The 24130-nt window shown below is 43.9% G+C and overlaps 1 protein-coding gene across 1 annotated transcript in view; it reads right to left on the bottom strand.

Annotated features, from left to right (window-relative positions):
- slc25a21 (solute carrier family 25 member 21) overlaps positions 1-24130 on the bottom strand; it is a 205213-nt gene that overhangs the window by 26129 nt on the left and 154954 nt on the right. Inside the window, exon 3 of the mRNA XM_024135041.2 lies at positions 19618-19701. Coding sequence (XP_023990809.2) covers positions 19618-19701 — 84 coding nt within the window. The remainder of the gene's footprint in view (positions 1-19617; positions 19702-24130) is intronic.

The raw sequence follows: 24130 nt of genomic DNA, 5'->3' as shown, positions 1-24130 counted from the left end.
GTAACAGTATTGCTTCCGTCCCTCTCCTCGCCCCTACCTGGGCTCGAACCAGGGACCCTCTGCACACATCGACAACAGCCACCCTCGAAGCATCGTTACCCCATCGCGCCACAAAAGCCGCGGCCCTTGCAGAGCAAGGGGAACAACCACTTCAAGGTCTCAGAGCGAGTGACGTCAACGATTGAAACGCTAACTAGCTAGCCATTTCACATCGGTTACATATGCACATTTCAGAACTGTATGAATTAGCAGTTCCTCCACAGCTGTCCTTATGTGACAACATACTGCACACAGAATGTATATCACATCCTGAACGTATACCACATCCTTTTATGTCACTGGTTCAGACCTAGGTTAAAATACCATTCGAAATCATTTCTAAAACTGCCTGTGCTTGATTAAGCTTGCCTAATGAAATATAACCAATAGAAACATCCCAAAAGTGCAACCACTACCCACCTGGCATTCCAAAGCAAACACTCAAAGTATTTGAAAGATTTCAAATAGTATTTGAACCCAGGTATGTGTTGGTTACTCTGTAGGTAACACTGTATAAACCTCCACAAGCACCCCACTGGCCCTTCCCTTTCACTCCAAATTGACCGACTCCCTCAAACAAATCAAGACAGGTAGAACAGGTCTAAATCTTTATTCCTAAGTATAACAGTAAACATGGTCCCCACCTGCTTGCATTTAGGGGACAGGTTCAGATTATTCCAAGAGACCTCTGGTGTCAAGTTGAATATCTGATACTTATTGAAGCACTGGCTGTCTCCTTGTATCCGTTCTTGGATTACCTGCCATTTAGGGTCCTACCTTTCCACTGCCCTCATCTCACCTGGAAAATAAACCTTTCTCAAATCAGAAGATTTTGGATGGATTTAGAATACTTTATTTTAGAGTGGAACTAACAGCGTTTTAACTACTTTGCAGATATGAAACAGACTAAAAACAGGTTCTATTTGACTCAGAATTCCATGACATATGGTAAGGCATTGTTGGCAGAATAGATGGATACGTTTCAATGCATGATTAATATAATTCACCGATACATTTCTTGGTAGTCCCCAAAATATTGCTATCAGGTTGTAAATCCCAACTGGCCTGCAACATTGTTTGCTGACTCCCCCCATTCGGGACTGCACTGTTTCAGTTTGACTCAATATTTAGAACAAAAACAGATGACTGTAAATAAGGCTGGGTATGTAAATACAATTAAACAAAATACAATCAAATGATCACAAGTCAGTCATAACGTAGCGAATAAGCCCGCGGGCCGAATAGGACACACAAGTGAGTACAAATGAGTCATCTCATTTCTGAAATTACAGCCTGATGCGCTTGCATTGGGTAATTCAACTTCAAATTGCGCTGCTTTTGCGTGTCCCGTTTACCGCGCAGTGGAGGGAAAGTGTACAGACACATGCAACAGTCCTAGCTAGAATACTAAAATGTTTGCAGTCCGGCTTCGGTTTTTAAAGCTTGACAATGAATAACCAAAAAAACAAAACCTGCAACAAAACACCATGCAAAGGAGAAACGTGTAGGCCTAATAAAGCAGTATTTGAGCAGTAGCCTTGGCTGGCTACTCAACTACAAGACATTTTGAGCGCATCACACAGCAATGGTGCATTCAACCGCACCAGTGATCCATGCAGTGCAAAAAAATGAAAAACATGTTATAAGTTTAAACCTTAAAACTTGTTATTTGGAGTTGTTAAATACTTTTTTGATTAGGGTCGCAGCATATTATGCACATCTGCAAGCATAGCAGCAAAGGCTTGACAAATCTGATTTATCTCTTATTTTGTTGTAATGTTCAAATACTATATACATGTACATAATTGGACATTATAAAGGGCCACATTTTTTCAAATAAAACAATGCCCAGTTTGGGTCGCAGTTGCAGTTTTCTTTTAGAAAACCATGTCTGACGGCGAATTCATTGTTCTTTCAATAATGCGCATGCGCTGACTGAGTTTGACACCCCCGGGCTAGCGTATCCATTTTTGTAGTTAGTTATTTGGCAAGCTAAAAACACATAACCTAATGTTAGCTAGCTAGCTACTGGCTACTATACGTCATTCCCAACATTCTATGAATTTATGCAAACGTGAAATCAACCATACAGTGGGGCAAAAAAGTATTTAGTCAGCCACCAATTGTGCAAGTTCTCCCACTTAAAAAGATGAGAGAGACATGTAATTTTCATCATAGGTATACTTCAACTATGACAGACAAAATGAGAAAAAAAAATCCAGAAAATCACATTGTAGGATTTTTAATGAAATTATTTGCAAATTATGGTGGAAAATAAGTATTTGGTCAATAACAAAAGTTTATCTCAATACTTTGTTATATACCCTTTGTTGCCAATGGGACAGAGGTCAAACGTTTTCTGTAATGTCTTCACAGGTCTTTCACACCACTTGTTCGCTGGTATTTTGGCCCCATTCCTCCATCAGGATTCTCTCTAGAGCAGTGATGTTTGTGGCTGATGCTGGGGCAACACGGACTTTTCAACTCCCTCCAAAGATTTTTATGTTGAGATCTGGAGACTGGCTAGCCCACTCCAGGACCTTGTAAATGCTTCTTAGCGAAGCTACTCTTCGTTGCCCGGCGGTGTGTTTGGGATGTTATTGTCATGCTGAAAAGGACAGCCACGTCTTCATCTTCAATGCCCCTTGTGCTGGATGGAAGGAGGTTTTCATCAAAATCTCACATACTGGCACCATTTTCATTCTGTCCTTTACACGACGTCAGTCGTCTGTCCCTTTGCGAAAAACAAGCTTCCAAAGATGATGGTATTTCCACCCCAGTGCTTCACGTGGTAGGGGTGTTCTTTGGATGCAAACTCAGCATTCTTTGTTCCTCCAAACACGACGAGTTGAGTTTTTACCAAAAAGTTATATTTTGGTTTCATCTGACCATATAACATTCTCCCAATTTTCTTCTGGATCATCAAATGCTCTCTAGCAAACTTCAGACGGGCTGGACATGTACGGCTTAAGCAGGGGACACGTCTGGCCATGCAAGGATTTGAGTCCCTGGCGGCGTAGTGTGTTACTGATGGTAGGCTGTTTGTTACTTTTGCGTCCCAGCCTCTCTGCAGGTCATTCACTTAGTCCCCCCGTGTGGTTCTGGATTTTTTGCTCACGATATTTTGTGATCATTTTGACCCCACGGGGTGAGATCTTGCGTGGAGCCCCCCGATCGCGGGAGATTATCAGTGGTCTTGTATGTCTTCCATTTCCTAATAATTGCTCCCCACAGTTGATTTTCTTCAAACCAGCTGCTTACCTATTGCAGATTCAGTCTTCCAGCCTGGTGCAGGTCTAACAATTTTGTTTCTAGTGTCCTTTACAGCTCTTTGGTCTTGGCATATGGAGTTTGGAGTGTGACTGTTTGAGGTTGTGGACAGGTGTCTTTTATACTGATAACAGTTCAAACAGTGCCATTAATACAGGTAACGAGTGGAGGACAGAGGAGCCTCTTAAAGAAGAAGTTTCAAGTCTGTGAGAGCCAGAAATCTTGCTTGTTTTAGGTGACCAAATACTATTTTTCCACCATAATTTGCTAATAAATTCATTAAAAAATTCCTACAATGTGATTTTCTGTATTTTTCTCTCATTTGTCTTGTCATAGTTGAAGTGTACCTATGATGAAAATTACAGGCCTCTCTCATCTTTTTAAGTGGGAGAACTTGCACAATTGGTGGCTGACTAAATACTTTTTTGCCCCACTGTATCTAAGTGTTCTCAGAAAATGTAAAAGTAGGTGTCATATTCTGTCTGGGGGTGTATACGAACCAGATTTTATTAAGATATCATGTTGCTAAAACGCGGTCACTTTAAGGGAAATCCCTTAATCCCTTCATGTTTATTTGGAATATTCTGAACCAACAGATATGGACCCCAATTACATTTTCATAGTTAATTAGCTTATTTTTCTTGGAAGTTTCTTTATTCATAAGATGAAGTGGGTGGAGAACAAACCCCTATTTAATTTACAACTGAACATTTTTTTGTGGAAATCATCAGTAAATGTGAAAACAAAAAAAGCAGTATAGGTACCAAAATACAATACTTGTTGACAAATGTACATTTTCTTTTGAAGTTCATGTACTCTTGTCTGTATATTTACTTTTATTGTATTGTGTTATTGTTCAATAAAACAAACCAAAAAAAGTGCATTATTTTCTCAAATCAACCTTAAAAAGGGACATCTGGAGTTGCTACAGCCATTTTTTGACTTATAAATGAATGATATATATACATTGATTCTTGGAGAATATACCTTATAAATGCCTCATGAGCTTAGTTCAACTGTCACATCAGAACCCAAAATAGAAGCTCGTTGTACGCCAATGTCTGTAAACATTGTAAATGTAAACAAACACTGTTTAGCCTCAAAACACAGCTAAAAAGATAATTTTGATATCATGAATGTTCAGTCCTTGCATCCATCGCTTAGTTTATGAATTTGAGAGTGGTTACATTTCTCCATGCCCATCCCTCAGCTTTTCACCAGTTTGTTATGGTTTCAACAGCCGATTGGCTTTTTAACTGAAATATAGTATTATTGTCCTCTTTAGGGATAACAATATATAGAGTTGCTTCCTAAAACGAAGTGCTGGTTTAGGTATGCTAAAAGTGACCTCAGTCAGTTGTCTGATAAGCAAATAAACTGTGCGATCGAGTTATATAAACGTGAACCTGACACCAGTCTTTGTCACAATGCTGCACTGGAAGCCAATCTTACCTATTTAATTGCTGGGATGATAACCCTATTCATTCAAACAGACACTCTACTCAAGGCTCACTATTGTAACATTAATCCTATCTGAGGTTTGCAGTGAAATTTGTTTCTCGGAATGGAAATGAAAGCTCCACAGAAGATATCAAGGTTCTGGAATCCTTTCGTGACGGTCAGCCACATTTGCCCGCCTGATTACTTGAAATTGATAAACCATGTGACCATTTGCATTGCTAAATGACGGCCATTGTCTTTTAATAGCTGTAAGGCATGTATGATCATTATGCACGGGATGGTAGTTGGTGTGAAACCTGCATAAACAACTAGAGGAAGTACAGTTACTGCCACCTGCAACAACCCCGATGTTATGACCTCTATGATACTGACTGATTACTAGGCTGGATAGTCTTTAATAAAAACCTCAGGTGTTGATGGAATAGAGTGCCCCCCCCCCCCATTTGAATGTGTGTTTTCAGAATGAGCTGTGGCTCAGTGCGGCAGACAAAGTAGACGGCCCTGTTCTGCTCTAGGGGTACTATCACTAGCTAAATCTCTAGTTTCTGAAACCATAATATTGACACCTGTAGCCAAACAGCCGATAACATCTCTGTGTGTTGTCTTCCCGAGGTGTGTTTCCACAATAGAGAAGCAGGGGTTCCTATACCACCAGTCACGCCGGCTACACCGTCCTGTCCTCCCTGTCCACACACATACATGTGTTCTGTATCGATACACTCTAAGACATTCTGTAGGCTATATCCTCTCCCTCTTATAATTGGGCTCAAAATGGATGGCTGTTTAGTAGGGTTGTTTGGCAACACTTGAAACCGACAGGTATAAAACTTTTGTAACTGCTCAAAATGGCGGTTATTTAGTCGGGATCGTTATGAGATGACAATACGACATTTACAAGGGAGGAAAGACACGCTCATGACAAGTCTCACAAAGCCTTGCAAGCCCATAATAAAGGGTTACACTTGTCATCCGTAGTAAAATGTTACCAATTGTTTCACATAGACAGAAGGGCGGAAGACCCCGGTCTGTGTCTTGTTCGTCCATGCAAATGTCCACCACAGATTTCCCGGGTGTGGTCAGTCGACATAGCCACCAGGTGAGAAAGGAGGACTGACATTTGTTACAGACAAACTCAGAGCTCACGTGACCGAGGTTCATTTGAATCCTGATTTGATTTTAAATGTAAAATACACACTAAGTCCCTTTTTGGCTTCCCTAAACAAATTCTCTCCCACGGCTACGGCGGCTACTGTGGGCCCAGCTGGCCAGTGTGTGTGTGTGTGTGTGTGTGACAGAGAGCGTACATAGTCAGTGGTTTGTCTTCGATTTTCATAAAACTTAACCTTCCTAAACTCATAGCATCCGTCTGTTTTTAAATGTTCAAAATGACAACGCAAAGTGAGAAACAAGTCAAATCAGGTAATGGAGCTTGTAAGATGACAAACAAGACGCGGTTAACAAGATAAGAGTGCTAATAAATTGTGGCAATGCGATAAATCTTGTCGACAACGACCAGTATTTGTGGTTGAGAAGCCCTTGAATAATGTGTTGAATAGGCTAATGTTGCTCTGGTTCGGTCTCACACCTGCTGTACCATGAGAAATAGGAAGGGTCACAAGCAAGACATTCTCTCCCTCTTCAACAACCAGTAAACAACCTGCATGCTTCATCTGCAAAATATTGCTGTTTCCCCAGTGACCGTTTTAACCTTGACATTGCCTGGAAGAGAAACCCAAGGGAGCACAAATAGGACTCGAGGCACACTGGTCAGGTTACATCACAAAAACACGCTTCTTCTAGAGGTCATCAACGACTAAAATCGGACACAACCAATAAACCCACCAACTGTTCATATGAAACCACTGAATTGCATAGACCCGGGTTCAAATACTATTTGAGATCTTACAAATACTTTGAGTGTTTGGTTTGAGACTGCCTGGAGTGCCCCCGATGCGTGCGGTTTACATGATTTAGCCCAAACAACTACCTCTTCCCCTACTGTATTTATTTATTTATTTTGCTCCTTGGCACCCCAGTATTTCCATTTCTACTTTGCACATTCTTCCACTGCAAATCTACCATTCCAGTGTTTTTACTTGCTATATTGTATTTATTTTGCCACCATGGCTTTTTTTTTGCATTTACCACCCATATCTCACCTCATTTGCTCACATTGTATATAGACTTATTTTTCTACTGTATTATTGACTGTATGTTTGTTTTACTCCATGTGTAACTCTGTGTTGTTGTTTGTGTCGAACTGCTTTGCTTTATCTTGGCCAGGTCGCAATTGTAAATGAGAACTTGTTCTCAACTTGCCTACCTGGTTAAATAAAGGTGAAATAAAAAATTAAATAAATGTGGGAATATTTTGGGGGGTTGATTGCGCCAGGCGAGCTCAATCAAGCCCAACTAAAGTAAATGAAGAAGTGGAGGAAGTAGAACAGAGAAGCAGGAAGGTGATTTGGTACTGCCGGGCAACCTGAGGGGAGTGAGTAGGAGAAGGATATCAGAGCTTCTGGAGGTGGTTAACCCACAGGACTTTAAAAAGCCCCTCATGCAGGGTGACACAGCCATGAATCTAGCTGAGGGCTGATAATATATTGGCTAACGGAGAGAGGGGCGGGCTGAGAATATACTGGCTGGCTGGTTGAAAGGCTGTTTGAATCGGAAGGCTGAGAATATACTGTCCGAGAGAGAGAGAGAGAGGCTGTTATAATGTGAAGGCTGAAAATATAGTGGCTGGGTTTTTTTTTGTTCAGCTCCAGACACAACCACTTAGCAGATGAATGAAGCATGCTCCCTGCTCCCGCACTCAGCCGAACGACGTGGCGCCACACAACGCAGCAAGATGAGTGCCGCTGAGGCATTTCACACAGCCGTACAAGTCACAACCACTTGCATATACAGATACACACACACTCACAGGGAACAGATTATTTTTTTTTACGGAAACGGACTATTACTTCATCATTTTTACATATTTAACACAGTAATCATTTAGTCAATGTAGATACAGTATTTCTATGCTAAAAGTAATACCCGTAACGTGCGACTTCCCCTTTCTCTGCACAACATCCTTTATTCCTCCATTATCAAAACCAAGGAAGTGTTTTAGGAACTGAGTTACAGATGGGAAGATTTTCATTTCTTTGCTTTCCCTTTTAGCTTAATTGCCAAGCTGGCGCTGAGGGTTTCATGTTACTCCTCCACGGCCTGAGACTGACAGACAGAGAGACAGAGTGTTAACTCGGTGTTAGCTCAGTCCTGGCCTGAACCGACAAGAGACGTTTATTTTTAATAATAATTCCACAACAGTGGAGCCCTGGTAGTATTTGTATAAATTATAACTAAGTGGTTAGGCCTGGAGGTGATCTTGGTACTAGCTACTGGAGAGTGATTACAGACTCAGCTAACATATACTAACACTGATAATTGGTCTATAGAGAAGAGGGAGAAGAGCTGCTTTCCGTGGGGATAATATGCGGCTGCTGAAGATAAGCACATGAAATACTGTAATATACCGTTTAGAAATACTATAACAATTACAGAGTGTTATTGAAGACCCCACAGACTAATTTCCCATAGAGAAGAGAGAAAAGCTGCTGTCAAAGAAAAGAGAAAAAGGAGGCCAAAAAAAAAAGAGATAATAATTTGATTGGTGCTTATATTTCTCCTATTTCACACATGCACAAGTGTATTAATACACGTATGAATTGGAAATGTTTTTGTTGTTGCACATCTCCCTGAGCTAGAGTGTGGAGAGTGTGTTCACGGCCAGGGTCTGTTATTATCAATGGCGACCCTAGAGCAATTATGGGTAAGTGCCATGCTCAAGGGCACGTGGGCAGATTTTTCACCTTGCCGGCTCGGGGATTCGACCTAGCGACCTTTCGGGTTACTGGCCCAAAGCGCCAACCGCTAGGCTAAAGCTATAGCTCATCGGTCGAGGTTGCGCAACCGATAATTCATAATTGTAGAGAATTCGGGGGGTCATTTTCGACCAAAAATGTCAGACTCGCCGACGCCGACATCCAATCATGACACGGGCTGCTGTATTTAGCTTCGAATTTTTTTTACCGTCAAAATCTGATCGCAGAAAACCATCAGGCTTCTTCCGACTACCCTCACTCCTCTCACCCTGTAAATCTGTCATCATCACCCATCACTTTTAATATAAAAACCTGTCTCTTTTTGTCAAACCCCTCCCCCATGTCAGGATTTAAACTTAGAAGGGTAAATGTGTGAACCAATACACCACAGGAGTTACATTTTTGTTTGTCCCAATTAAGAGGAAGGGCTTAATCTATTGATATAAGATCAGGTTTAAATTGAAACAGTAACGTTAGCTAAGAAGACAGAGAACTGGAGGAAGAACCAGAAATATACTCCAACTGTTTGAAATCAGTGGACCCAACACGAATTTTAAATATACACACAGGACACATGAAAACAAAATAGTTTATACAAGGGAGCATTCAAATACTGACATAAATTTCATCAAACTGTACTTAGAGCATTCAGCTAAGCGTTTTTGTGCTCAGAGTGAATTAAGAGGAAGGGAAGAATACTGTTGACTAATAGCATACATCCAGTGGCATGTATTCATGGTTGCCAAGGGAAGCCAGGCTTCCCCAAATAATGACCAAGAAAAAAAAAACATGCAAAATAATGAATATATTTTGTCTCGCAGTGTTTCATAAATGTCTTTCAATTCACAAGAGGCTGAATGTATCTCACCGGAGAAAGCATCCAAGCGAACGAAACAGCGCCCCCCTGTCTCTGTATGTGTAGCCCATCTATGCTGTCTGGTCAAAAAGAGTATGATATTGTTGCTGCCCGTAGCATTGAATGCAAGGAAAGCCAGCGAGCATTTGGCTTCTCTTGATAAAATAATACCCAAATCAGCGTTGAACTGAAGTGAGCGAGATCCGCTGTGAATGGTCCTGGCCAATGTTCCCTCTAAACTGCACACGTGCGGTAGCCGATACTACCGTGCAGCTCTCCCCATGCAGCTCCCTGGGACTGACATGCAGAAGAAATATCAGCCCACAGAGAGAAGCACGAGATTGAATGTCTAGAGCAGTGGTCACCAACTGGTCGATCGCAAGCGACTGGTCGACATCCAAGGCATTCCTAGTTGATCGTCAAACATTTCTTTAATAAACCCAACCCATAAAGCCATGTGTTCCTGGTTTTTTATTCATCTCGGGCTGTTGACGGGAGCTGATTCAGAAACCCTGCGCGCCGGGTCGGCGAACTGTTGCCATTTGGAACCATTTCATGTGTCTGAAGGTACAAACTCTGCCTTCCCGGTGGACCCGAAGAGGAAATCAAGTGCACTATAGGCCTACCGCTGGCCAATCGGATGGCTAAGATTACCGTGTCTGCAGTAAACAGGCATAAAAGGAAGCTACAGCCAAGTTGATACTGTGAGATTTCTAAACGTTTACAACCATGACTAGGGAGAGACTGTCAAAGAATACTGCAAAGAGATGCTGGTTTTATGAGTGAGTTCATGTTTAAGTTCTTACTCAGCACTGTCAACACTTTGTATTCAACACTTTTGCAGCAGTAATGAATGAGTAGGAAAGTGTATCTATAGGCTTGCGTTGTTATCATTAGAGGCTTGGGTCTTTACACTTTCTCTGTTCATAGGAGAAACAACATGAATTTGTGCATAAGACAGAAATAATGCGGTGCATCAGCTGGAAGACAGTGTCCCTTTTTGGTCAGTATTAGTGGAGGAAAGGGAGAGTGGAGGGATTTTGACAGGCGGCCCCTCAGCGGAGGGATGTTGAGAGGTGGACCCTCAGTCTGCTGCTCTCTCCCTCCCGGAGACTAACCATCAGGCGCAGCTCAGTAAAATTTGGGCTTACTGCATAAACCTCATAGATACAGAACTGTTTTTAATAGGTTCATGTTGCATAGACATTTTTTAAGTCGAGTGAGAAAAAAAAATGTGATCGGTAAATGTAGCATTTTGACTCAGAAAGTGATCTTGACTCAGAAAATGTACAGACAGGTGCAACAATCAGAGATGCAGTAAGCCTATATGCAAATAGACCATTTGGATCTGTGCCGTTTACTTTGAACTGGACTGTGTTAACAGCATGAGTGGTTGTGAGTAGATGCGTTTGTTTTGAGATCAAAGTGAGAGCTGCATGTAGCCACGTTTGCACATTTTTGTTCATATCCTTTGCTAGTTAGTGAGTTGTTAGCCCAGTTATAGATAATTTGTAGTCAGCAATAGGGGACTGACTGCTTCCTACAAGAGCACAAAACGTGTACATTTCTAGACATATTTTAAAAATGAGTCAGGTAAAGAGCTTTTTTTTGTCTTAAAGGGGCAGTGTTGTATTTTAAGACAGGCTTGAATAAGCTAAGTAGCCAATAGGCAGAGAGTAGCATAATTTGTCTGATTCTCTGTAATAATGGTATTGGAATAATAATGCATTTTATTTTGTAAAGTGGTCTCTTGCATCAAACAACACAACATTTTCAGTCACCTCCTTGTCTGAAGGACAAGTGGATAAACAGGTTAATGTCAAGACCTGCATGTTTTTTTTTTAAAGTCTCATGGAATGTAGTTCGACATTGAACAGCACACATTGGCTGCTACTGTAGGCGGAATGACAGAACAGCTATTTCCATGTTAAAATGTTATGGGACGCATTTTCTCCATTGTTTTTAATGGTAGGCCACTCTAGTAGGCCTACATTAGGATCAAATAGCCACAGTAGCCTACTTTGCCAATGTTAAAACTGTAACTTAAAGTGGGTACATCTTCAGTGTTCACAGTAAACGTGCGCTGAAAGTTGCACGTTCAAGTTTGCGATCAGCAGACCTGAAATTTGCTCGGTGCCGAAAACAATTTGAGGTAACATTGGTCCTGGTGCACCAAAAAAAAAAAGTGTCAAGGGAAGCCAGTTTGGATTTGGCTTCACACCAATCACATCACCTTAGAAGCCAAACGTCATTGTTGTGTCGTTGTCCTCTGGTGGCTAGTTAGCTTGTGGTTTTACTTAATTCTTAGTAAATGATTATAACGGTGATTATGATCCAATCATAAATTCATACTGGCCTGAGAGGATGGAAGTTCAATAAGTAGCTAGATGTAGGAGGCAAAATTTATCTAGCTGGCCTGGTGCATCGTTGCCCATAAAAGGAAGTTAGGCTAGCGAGCAAGCATTTTAGCCAAGTAGCCCAGGACAACAAAAACTAAAAGCGTGTATGACAGAGTCATAGACCGTTTCCTCAACATGAAAGAGAGCAGGATGGCATTGGCATTTCTCTACAAGCAGGGTGAGTCAACATGTTTTTTATACTTGCACCCACCTACAGAAATCAGTACCATGGACAGCCACATATTTAGTTCACGTTGATTGGACTAAATCGTTTTTGGTATCTTTTAGTGATGAAATAAAGGTGTGGTTGAATTTATTCTGCCTTCCATGCTGACCACAATGCGAGCGTTGCAAAATAAATTTAAACATCAAATCAAATTTTATTTGTCACATACACATGGTTAGCAGATGTTAATGCGAGTGTAGCGAAATGCTTGTGCTTATAGTTCCAACAATGCAGTAATTAACCAACAAGTAATCTAACCTAACAATTCCACAACTACTACCTTATACACACAAGTGTAAAGGGATAAAGAATATGTACATAAAGATATATGAATGAGTGATGGTACAGAACGGCATAGGCAAGATGCAGTAGATGGTATAGAGTACAGTATATACATATGAGATGAGTAATGTAGGGTATGTAAACATAAAGTGGCATAGTTTAAAGTGGCTAGTGATACATGTATTACATAAAGATGGCAAGATGCAGTAGATGCTATAGAGTACAGTATATACATATGAGATGAGTAATGTAGGGTATGTAAACATTATATTATGTTTACATACCCTACATTACTCCCCCCTTAAAAGAGTTAGATGCACTATTGTAAAGTGGTTGTTCCACTGGATATCATAAGGTGAATGCACCATTTGTAAGTCGCTCTGGATAAGAGCGTCTGCTAAATGACTTAAATGTAAATGTAAAAATGTAAATATTAAGTGGCATTGTTTAAAGTGGCTAGTGGTACATTTTACATAATTTCCATCAATTCCCATTATTAAAGTGGCTGGAGTTGAGTCAGTATGTTGCAGTGGCCGCTAAATGTTAGTGGTGGCTGTTAACAGTCTGATGGCCTTGAGATAGAAGCTGTTTTTCAGTCTCTCGGTCCCTGCTTTGATGCACCTGTACTGACCTCGCCTTCTGGATGATAGCGGGGTGAACAGGCAGTGGCTTGGGTGGTTGTTGTCCTTGATGATCTTTATGGCCTTCCTGTGACATCGGGTGTGTAGGTGTCCTGGAGGGCAGGTAATTTGCCCCGGTGATCGTTGTGCAGACCTCACTACCCTCTGGAGAGCCTTACGGTTGTGGGGGCGACAGTTGCCGTCCAGGCGGTGATACAGCCCGACAGGATGCTCTCGATTGTGCATCTGTAGAAGTTTGTGAGTGCTTTTGTGGACAACCGAATTTCTTCAGCCTCCTGAGGTTGAAGAGGCGCTGCTGCGCCTTCTTCACACGCTGTCTGTGTGGGTGGACCAATTCAGTTTGTCCGTGATGTGTACACCGAGGAACTTAAAACTTTCCACCTTCTCCACTACTGTCCCGTCGATGTGGATAGGGGGTGCTCCCTCTGCTGTTCCTGAAGTCCACAATCATCTCCTTTGTTTTGTTGACGTTGAGTGTGAGGTTATTTTCCTGACTCCACACTCCGAGGGCCCTCACCTCCTCCCTGTAGGCCGTCTCGTCGTTGTTGGTAATCAAGCCTACCACTGTAGTGTCATCCGCAAACTTGATGATTGAGTTGGAGGCGTGCATGGCCACGCAGTCATGGGTGAACAGGGAGTACAGGAGAGGGCTCAGAACGCACCCTTGTGGGGCCCCAGTGCTGTGTGAGGATCAGCGGGTGGAGATGTTGTTACCCTCCCTACACTGGGGCGGCCCGTCAGGAAGTCCAGGACCCAGTTGCACAGGGCGGGGTCGAGACCCAGGGTCTCGAGCTTGATGACGAGTTTGGAGGGTACTATGGTGTTAAATGCTGAGCTGTAGTCGATGAACAGCATTTCACATAGGTATTCCTCTTGTCCAGATGGGTTAGGGCAGTGTGCAGTGTGGTTGCGATTGCGTCGTCTGTGGACCTATTGGGTCGGTAAGCAAATTGTAGTGGGTCTAGGGTGTCCGGTAGGGTGGAGGTGATATGGTCCTTGACTAGTCTCTCAAAGCACTTCATGATGACGGAAGTGAGTGCAACGGGGCGGTAGTCGTTTAGCTTAGTTACCTTAGCTTTCTTGGGAACAGGAACAATGGTGGCCCTCTGGAAGCATGTGGGAACAGCAGACTGGGTAAGGATTGATTGAATATGTCCGTAAACACACCAGCCAGCTGGTCTGCGCATGCTCTGAGGACGCGGCTGGAATGCCGTCTGGGCCTGCAGCCTTGCGAGGGTTAACACGTTTAAATGTTTTACTCACCTCGGCTGCAGTGAAGGAGAGCCCGCAGGTTTTGGTAGCGGGCGTGTCAGTGGCACTGTATTGTCCTCAAAGCGAGCAAAAAAGTTATTTAGCCTGTCTGGGAGCAAGACATCCTGGTCCGCGACGGGGCTGGTTTTCTTTTTGTAATCTGTGATTGACTGTAGACCCTGCCACATACCTCTTGTGTCTGAGCTGTTGAATTGCGACTATTTTGTGTCTGTACTGGGACTTAGCTTGTTTGATTGCCTTGCGGAGAGAATACATGTTATTCAATTATTGTACCCACACTGCTCGCGTGCGCCAATGAGCATCTGCGTTGCCAAGGGCTAAAATAGAAGTCACTCCTATTTGTGACTCTGAACACGATGCAAGTCCTGCATCTCCTCATTGGTTTATAGAAGCAGATACCCACGTGCCATCTCCTCATTGGTTATACCCATGTTGGTGATTGAAATATGAACTGAGTTTGGTCGGTCGTCGTGGTAACTATGAAAGTTAGATGCCAATCGCCATTTAAAGTCCAAAGAAGAAAAAGCCTGGAAGGAGGAGAGATGACTAGAAACGGTTCGGTTGACCGTTTTATGTGTGGATTAATTGTCGGAGTAGAGGACCTTGTGTATTTCAGGTAAAATAACAACTCAACGTTTATATCCCAGGACAAATTAGCTAGAAGCAAGCTAGCTAAATAGGACAAATTAGCTAGCAACTGCAAGTTAGCTAGCTAAATTGCCATAAATGTTTAATACTTTCGACCTGTCCAGAAATTAATAGAATTGGTTCAGTTTGTTTTGATATATTAACCTGCGTGTCGTGATCGCATTTGGTATCAATTTGCGCATGATGGCGTGCGGACGGGTTGTGTACGGTGTTAGGCCTATATATCACAGTGTCAAGGCATATCAACTAACATGTTATAAAACAAACAACGCAATTATCACAACACATAGGTTGTAATATGGAATCTTTTTTCAGGCTTGGCTTCCCCAGTGATTTTACACACGCACACCGCTACTGCGGTCAATGAAAAATGAGGCTGTATAAGCTTGAAAAAGAGTAATACAGTTAAACACCACAGAGGGAGAAACAATTAAACACAAATAATTACAATTATATATACAGTTGAAGTCGGAAGTTTACATACACTTAGGGTGTGTCATTAAAACTCGTTTTTCAACCACTCCGCAAATTTCTTGTTAACAAACTATAGTTTTGGCAAGTCGGTTAGGACATCTACTTTGTGCATGACACAAGTAATTTTTCCAACAATTGTTTACAGACAGATTATTTCACTTATAATTCACTGTATCACAATTCCAGTGGGTCAGAAGTTTACATACACTAAGTTGACTGTGCCTTTAAACAGCTGGAAAATTCCAGAAAATTACGTCATGGCTTTAGAAGCTTCTGTTAGGCTATAATTGACATCATTTGAGTCAATTGGAGGTGTACCTGTGGATGTATTTCAAGGCCTACCTTCAAACTCAGTGCCTCTTTGCTTGACATCATGGGACAATCAAAAGAAATTAGCCAAACAATTGTAGACTTCCACAAGTCTGGTTCATCCTTGGGAGCAATTTCCAAACGACTGAAGGTACCACGTTCATCTGTACAAATAAATGTACGCAAGTATAAACACCATGGGACCACGCAGGCGTCATACCGCTCAGGAAGAAGACGCGTTCTGTCTCCTAGAGATGAACGTACTTTGGTGTGAAAAGTGCAAATCAATCCCAGAACAGAAAAGGACCTTGTGAAGATGCTGGAGGAAACAGGTACAAAAGTATCTATATCCACAGTAAAAATGAGTCCTATATCGACATAACCTGAAAGGCCGCTCAGCAAGCAAGAAGCCACTGCTCCAAAACCGCCATAAAAAAGCCAGACTACGGTTTGCAACTGCACATGGGGACAAAGATCGTACTTTTTGGAGAAATGTCCTCTGGTCTGGTGAAACAAAAATAGAACTGTTTGGCCATAATGACCATCGTTATGTTTGGAGGAAAAAGGGAGATGCTTGCAAGCCGAAGAACACCATCCCAACCGTGAAGCACAGGGGTGCAGCATCATATTGTGGGGGTGCTTTGCTGCAGGAGGGCCTTTAAATTGTTTAACTTGGGTCAAACGTTTCGGGTAGCCTTCCACAAGCTTCCCACAATAAGTTGGGTGAATTTTGTCCCATTCCTCCTGACAGAGCTGGTGTAACTTAGTCAGCAAGGAGGTCTACAAACCTGACTCAGTTACACCAGCTCTGTCAGGAGGAATGGGACAAAATTCACCCAACTTATTGTGGGAAGCTTGTGGAAGGCTACCCGAAACGTTTGACCCAAGTTAAACAATTTAAAGGTAACGCTACCAAATACTAATTGAGTGTATCTAAACTTCTGACCCACTGGGAATGTGATGAAAGAAATTAAAGCTGAAATAAATAATTCTCTCTACTATTATTCTGACATGTCACATTCTTAAAATAAAGTGGTGATCCTAACTGACCTAAGACAGGGAATTTTTACAAGGATTAAATGTCAGGAATTGTGGAAAAACTGAGTTTAAATGTATTTGGCCAAGGTGTATGTAAACTTCCGACTTCAACTGTAATTAGCTGAAGATGCAGATAGACTGATCGCTGGTTCCATCAGAATAGGCCCAGAATGCCAAGCCTGTAAGGAGCAGGGTGACTGAGGGACATCAGACCACAGGTGGGGAGGACAGAGGCCCACGTGGTGGAGTAGCATGTACAGGAGCGGAGGACAGCAGGCTGACTGACGGGGTAGGGGTGTGGACTGGATGCTGGCAGAAATGTCATCAAATGGTTATTTACAAGTAGATAAAGTGAGAAGTATAAATAAATAGTAATACAGACACATACTCAAACACATTCACCCACACACATGCTTGCACACGAGCGCGAGCGCGCACACCATAGTGGCCTCAAAGCTCATCACTAAGCTAAAGAGCCTGGGACTAAACCCGGACAATTTTGTATTGACTGCCGCTACTTGCTGTTTATTATCTATGCACAGTCACTTCTCCCGTACGTCTGTGTACATATCACCTCAATTACCTCAACTAACCTGTAACCCCGCACATTGACTCGGTACCCCCTGTATATAGCCTCGTTAATGTTATTTTATTGTGTTACTTTTTAAACTTGAGTATATTTAGCTAATATTTTCTTAACTCTTATTTTTCTTAAAATTGCACTGTTGGTTAAGGGCTCGTAAGTAAACATTTCATTGTCAGGTCTACACCTGTTGTATTCGGCGCATGTGACAAATACAATTTGATTAGAATTTATTTGATTTGACACACACACACACAAACCAACAGTAGCAGGGTTTGTGGGCTGTTAGCCAGCAAAGAAGTTCCCCAACTGTCACCAGGCAGCTGCTCAGCACACACACGCTCACACATCAATTTTATATCCACTATAAAGCTGTCGTCTGTCCATAAACAGGCTGAGTGGCACACACTTTCACCTGGCTCTGTACACTGTCTCTGTCTCACTGCCCTGTCACAGGAACAGAGGGGAGGGAGAAAAAACACTTTCACCAGAGAAAGAGAGAAAGAGCGAGAGAGACACTTTTACCAGAGGGATGGCGAGTGAGAGGAAGAAGGAAGGCCCCATGTGTGGTACTATTTCTCTTCAGCTAGATTTACTCAGAGTGACTTCCTCTTACTGAAAATGTAGCAAAATGGCACTCGATACCGAGCATGGACTTATCTCTCTGTTAGAAATTGAGCTAAATGTTGGATAACTTCCCTAATGAACAGCAGGTTGGCATTTATTGCCACGAGTCTTGTCCCGGAGGCAGAACTGAGGGATTTCCCCTTAGATACAGTGCCTTCGGAAAGGATTCAGACCCCTTGACTTTTCCCACATTTTGTTACGTTACAGCCTTATTCTAAAATTGATTCAATCACTTGTTTTCGTCAGCAATCTACACACAATACCCCATAACGACCAAGTGAAAACAGGTTTAGACATTTTTGCAAATGTATTACAAATAATAACAGAAATACCTTATTCACATAAGTATTCAGACCCTTTGCTATGAGACTTGAAATTGAGCTCAGGTGCGACCATCTCTGCAGCACTCCACCAATCAGGCCTTTATTGTAGAGCGGCCATAAGGAAGCCACTCCTCAGTAAAAGGCACATTACAGCCCGCTTGGAATTTGCCAAAAGGCACCTAAAGGACTCTCAGACCATGAGAAACAAGATTCTCTGGTCTGATGAGAGATCCATGATGAAAACTTGCTCCAGAGCGCTCAGGACCTCAGACTGGGGCGAAGGTTCACCTTCCAACAGGACAACGACCCTGAGCACACAGCCAAGACAACGCAGGAGTGGCTTCGGGACAAGTCTCTGAATGTCCTTGAGTGGCCAAGCCAGAGCCCGGACTTGAACCCGATCGACCATCTCTGGAGAGACCTGAAAATAGCTGTGCAGCGACGCTCCCCATCCAACCTGACAGAGCTTGAGAGGATCTGCAGAGAAGAATAGGAGAATCCCCAAATACAGGTGTGCCAAGCTTGTAGTGTCATACCCAAGAAGACTCGAGGCTGTAATCGCTGCCAAAGGTGCTTCAACAAAGTACTGAGTAAAGGGTCTGAATACTTACATAAAATGTGATATTTAAGTAGTATTTTTAAATATTTTTTTTTACAAACATTTCTAAAAAACAGTTTTTGCTTTGTCATTATGGGGTATTGTGTGTAGATTAATGAGTGAAAAAAACAATTCAATCAATTTTAAAATGAGGCTGTAACATAACAAAATGTGGAAAAAGTCAAGGGGTCTGAATACTTTCCGAATGCACTGATGGCCAGCTGCAAAGTCAACATTGGCTATATTGAAAAGAATTCATGAAAACTAAAATGTTTTCAAGGTTAGGGTTAGGCATTACGGTTAGCAGTGTGGTTAAGGTTAGTTTTAAAACCAGATGGTATGACTTTGTGGCTGTGCCAGCTAGTGACCACTCTGCAGAGCTGCCTCCAGAACAACATTCATGACGGAAAATGCTAACCTGCTAATGAACAGGGAAATCAGAATACAGACAAATAAAACAATAACGATCATTTATACTAGAGGTCACCATCGTTTCAGTTAAACTCCCACCAGGTGCATCTTGCCATGTTATTTGTCTACACACTAAATAACATAGGAACACACACCTGTTTTTAGAGGGAAACATGAGGGTATTCATTGAATGCCTCAACTGTGCCGAGGTACAGGAAGAGTAGCTATACCGCGTGCGATTAAGGTTAAAACGAGGCGAGCATGTCTACTGGCTGCCAGTCCACTTACCCTTCGTTGCGGAAGATGGTTCTGAAGCAGTCGACGAGGCTCTTGTAGTTATGTGGATCACTGGTGCCTCTCTGGATCTGAAACCTGACGGAACGACATCGCATCAGAACAAATGCAATACGCACCGAGTACAGCCAATATCGGGAACAGCTTAGTTGGATACGTGAGAGGGGCTGTTCTTTGAGAAACTCTCATCTTGGAAAATTGATTACGTGCGTGTCATAGATTGATTTCAAAAGGGACATCATCGTCCGAATTATCATGTAAATGTCCACACTTATCCATTTACTCTCCTCCCTCCCCTCCCTCCACTCCCTCCACTCCCTCCACTCCTAACCACAGGTCCCTGCAGCCCAGAGGAGAAGTCAAACATTTACTTAACCCAGCCTATATCCAATTAGCCCCTCAACTCCTCAGGACCGGGACCAAGCTTTACGTAGCTAGCGCCGAATTCTGCTAACACGCTAGTAAGACGCATTGTAACAGCTCCTGGGTTACGTGTAAACGTTTTAATATGATAGGAGCAGTCGAATGGGATTTTGTGTTGTACTAAACATGCTGCTAAACCCCCTAATAAAGACGTCTGAGCTCCGTGTAAATCTTTTACATGATACAACCGCTGGAAGTGCGGGGATACAGAGAGGTGGGCGGTAGGGCTGCAGAGCATTGGCGAGGCTGGGGGCGTGAGAGCTGTAAACAGGGGTAGGTTGGGGGCCATCAAGGCTGGGGTATTGTTGAGAGGATGGTTAGGAAGGGTTATACGTTATTTATTTGGGGAAGAGAAGGTTGGGATGCCTTGAAATGATTTTCTGTTCACTGCTGAAGGCCCTTTGGCTCTCTGGACACGACCCCTCGACCAATGAAAGGATGGCACAGCGAACAGAATCACAAATCAGCACATTGACGTCACAAAAGCACCCCCTGAACATTACAATTGTTATGACAAACAACTAGGAGACAGAGGGAGAGAAAGACAACGAGAGACAGAAGAGGGCTCAGTGACGGAGACATAGTGGAGAGGAGTCTGGGAGGAGGGAGAGAAAGACAGCGAGAGACAGAAGAGGGCTCAGTGACGGAGACATAGTGGAGAGGAGTCTGGGAGGAGGGAGAGAAAGACAGCGAGAGACAGAAGAGGGCTCAGTGACGGAGACATAGTGGAGAGGAGTCTGGGAGGAGGGAGAGAAAGACAGCGAGAGACAGAAGAGGCTCAGTGACGGAGACATAGTGGAGAGGAGTCTGGGAGAGGGAGAGAAAGACAACGAGAGACAGAAGAGGCTCAGTGACGGAAGACATAGTGGAGAGGAGTCTGGAGGAAGGAGAGAAGACAACGAGAGACAGAAAGGGCTCAGTGACGGAGACATAGTGGAGAGGAGTCTGGGAGGAAGGAGAGAAAGACAACGAGAGACAGAAGAGGGCTCAGTGACGGAGACATAGTGGAGAGGAGTCTGGGAGGAGGGGAGAGAAGACAACGAGAGACAGAAGAGGGCTCAGTGACGGAGACATAGTGGAGAGGAGTCTGGGAAGGAAGGAGAGAAAGACAACGAGAGACAGAAGAGGGCTCAGTGACGGAGACATAGTTGAGAGGAGTCTGGGAGGAAGGAGAGAAAGACAACGAGAGACAGAAGAGGCTCAGTGACGGAGACATAGTGGAGAGGAGTCTGGAGGAAGGAGAGAAGACAACGAGAGACAGAAGAGGGCTCAGTGACGGACATAGTGGAGAGGAGTCTGGGAGGAAGAGAGAAAAGATCCTCTCCTCGTACGGCCCTCAATGGTAGGTCATGAGGTCAGCAAGTAAGCGTCCAGGCGGGTGCCTGATGGAGCCATAAAGGGCCACGGGTCCTAACAGGGGAGGATGGGTGAGGAGGGGGAAAGAGTAAATAGGGCAGAGGAGAGAAGGGGGAGGAGGAGGGGGAGGAGAGGAGAGGAGTAGGGGCGATGGACAGGGGAGGGACGGGGCAGGGGAGGAAGAGGAGGTTGGAGAAGAGGGAGGACGGGTGAGGTTTAGTGGGGTGAGCAGACCTCATATCGCCACACTCTTACAGGGAGTGTCCCCAAAATCCTATTTGGTGGATTCCCCAATAGCTTGTAACCCGTGGCTGAGCCTAGGTTAAAACACAGTAATAAAGAGACGTCCAACACCATATTAAAGATAAGAAGAAAAGGAGTGGAAGAAAAGGGGGACTATGAAAGAAAGGAGGGCGGTGTTGGAGGGGTGTACGGGGGAATTGGGGTGCCGTAGGGTGGGGGCATACCCAGAAGATTTAAGACCAGTGGGGCTTGTAAACAAATTCAAATCGAGCTTAATTAAAGGCATATGAGTCCAGGGTCAAGGCTTGAAGGGGTCCTGTCCCTTAGTAACCCCCGATCCCTCTTGCCTCGCTCTCTCCTATCTCTCTCTCAGGGCCAGTTCGGGTCGGGGCGTTCGGGTCGGGGGGGTTGGGGGAGAGGTGGACTGAGAGAGAGAGACACAGAGGTGGATCGGAGACAGAGATGGAGAGAGCAGGGTAGAGGTGGAGGTGGTAGGGCCATGGTCCGGTCTCAGCCCCCTGACTCCACACCTGACCCTGGGGTCAGCTCATTTCCTCATGGCCCTTCTCTACCCTGCCATAAAACCAGGACCAAAGAGCTAGGCTCAGGGAGGGAGAGATAATGGGGAGGAAGCTACAAGCCTCAATAGGAGAGGAAGTAGGAGAGATAATGGGGAGGACGACCAGAGAGAGGAGGCCATGGCCCTGGAGGAGAAAGAAGCCTCGAGTAGAGAGGAGGAGAGATAATGGGGAGGACCACAGAAATAGAAACCAGATGAGAGGAGGCCTGTGGGCCCGGAGGAATAGGCAACCTCAGGCCTCAGTGGTCTTCGTGTGGGAGGGTGTGACTACTAGCGTTGCCTTGCCTTTCACAATCAATGTGAAGAAGTGCTGAAATGACTAACACTGATCATGACGATCGTCATTTGCCCTGCAGGAGAATATCGAGTTTGACAAGGCACGGGTTCTGCAGAGTAGATAAGCAGCTTTCTGAAGTAGACAAGGAGCTTCCAGTGTTAATGTGAGCCAGACGAAACGCTGAGCGGCTTGGTCGACTGGTAAAGAGAGAGAAGTCAGTGAGTGACTCTGCTCTGGCGGATCCTCTCGGCCTTGGATCCTTGGAGCCAGGAGCAGCCGTCTTGGCGTCGTAAACTCAGCAGACAGACAGACAGACAGAACAGGAACCAGAGGAAAGCCCAGGGGCTTCTTTAAAACATCACACTCCCAGCGTCCCTCTCTCCCTCCCTCTCTTCCCGGGCCAGAACCGGACGAGATGTACTCAGAGGTGATGAGATGTGGGAGTTCATCGACAGTCACTTCCCCCCTCTACTCCCCTCCTCTCCCCTACTACCCTCTCCACTCTTTCTGGCCCAGTTTTACAAGCTCTGGGAGCTTCACCATGAGACTGGCCAGGTTGAGGGGGTAAGGGGGTGAAGGCCAGGGCAGATTGGTGCTTCTGTGAGCCTATAGACTGGAGAATAGCATTCAGGGTTAAATAATCCTCCACCCCGTCACCTCTCCACCCCAACCACCTGACCCCAACCTCCCTATAAAAGACACAGATCCTAGGCTGCGTCTCATTTGGCACCCTAGTCCCTTTACAGTGCACTAGTTTTGACCAGAGCCCATCGGGGCCTATATAGGCAGAAGCAGCAGTGTTTCAGGGCCAAACAGGGCAACATGGACCAGGGGCCGTGTCCCCCAACATACCCCAGAGGTAATGGGAAACCGGGGCTTGGGGACCAACCAATTAATTTATATATACACTAGATGACTGACAGGTGCCGCTGTTTTGAAGTCACTGCACTTCCATCTTGACACTCCCCCACCATTCTAAAAAAGATTTTAGAAGCTATAAAAATGCATTTATTAATGTCTACATTTGTTTTTGCCACATTTATTCTACTGCAGACACCTGCATACTTTTAAATTGTATTATGCTAAACAAACAAAACAAAAAATAACCCTAAAAATCCTTATTGTATAAGTTCTAATATTACTGTCCCCACTACAACAACAAAACTACTTAGACACGTGTCATTTTGTCCTTGAAATATTTTATTGAAATACTGTAGAATTCCATTCATCCTGTGGTGGATTGCTTCTTCTGAGGAGTGCCAATATGGCCGACCGGTAGCTACAAAGCCTCTCATTGGCATACATCGCATCAGAAATCCAAGCACACACACACGCGCGCAAGCACACACACACACGCGCAAGCACACACACGCACGAAAGCAAACACACACACGCAAGCACACACACACACGCAAGCAAGCACACACACACATAATGATTTAAAATAACTGCCGATGGGAAGGGGCAGGGGTTATTGAGTTGATCAAAAGGCAAGAGGTTTGATGGGCCTGATTTTAAAAGGGCAGGCCGCTCTTTTAAAAGGAGTCTTTTAAATTTGGCCTTGTTAAATTGTGTTGGGTATTCCCTATGCGAGAGGAGAGGAGAAAGGGGTGGGGAGGAGAGGAGAG

The sequence above is a fragment of the Salvelinus sp. IW2-2015 genome, unplaced genomic scaffold, assembly GCF_002910315.2.
Source record: "Salvelinus sp. IW2-2015 unplaced genomic scaffold, ASM291031v2 Un_scaffold37, whole genome shotgun sequence".
Classification (NCBI taxonomy): domain Eukaryota; kingdom Metazoa; phylum Chordata; class Actinopteri; order Salmoniformes; family Salmonidae; genus Salvelinus; species Salvelinus sp. IW2-2015.
The sequence above is the reverse complement of the archived record's forward strand: the minus strand, read 5'-3'. Positions and strand labels throughout refer to the sequence as shown.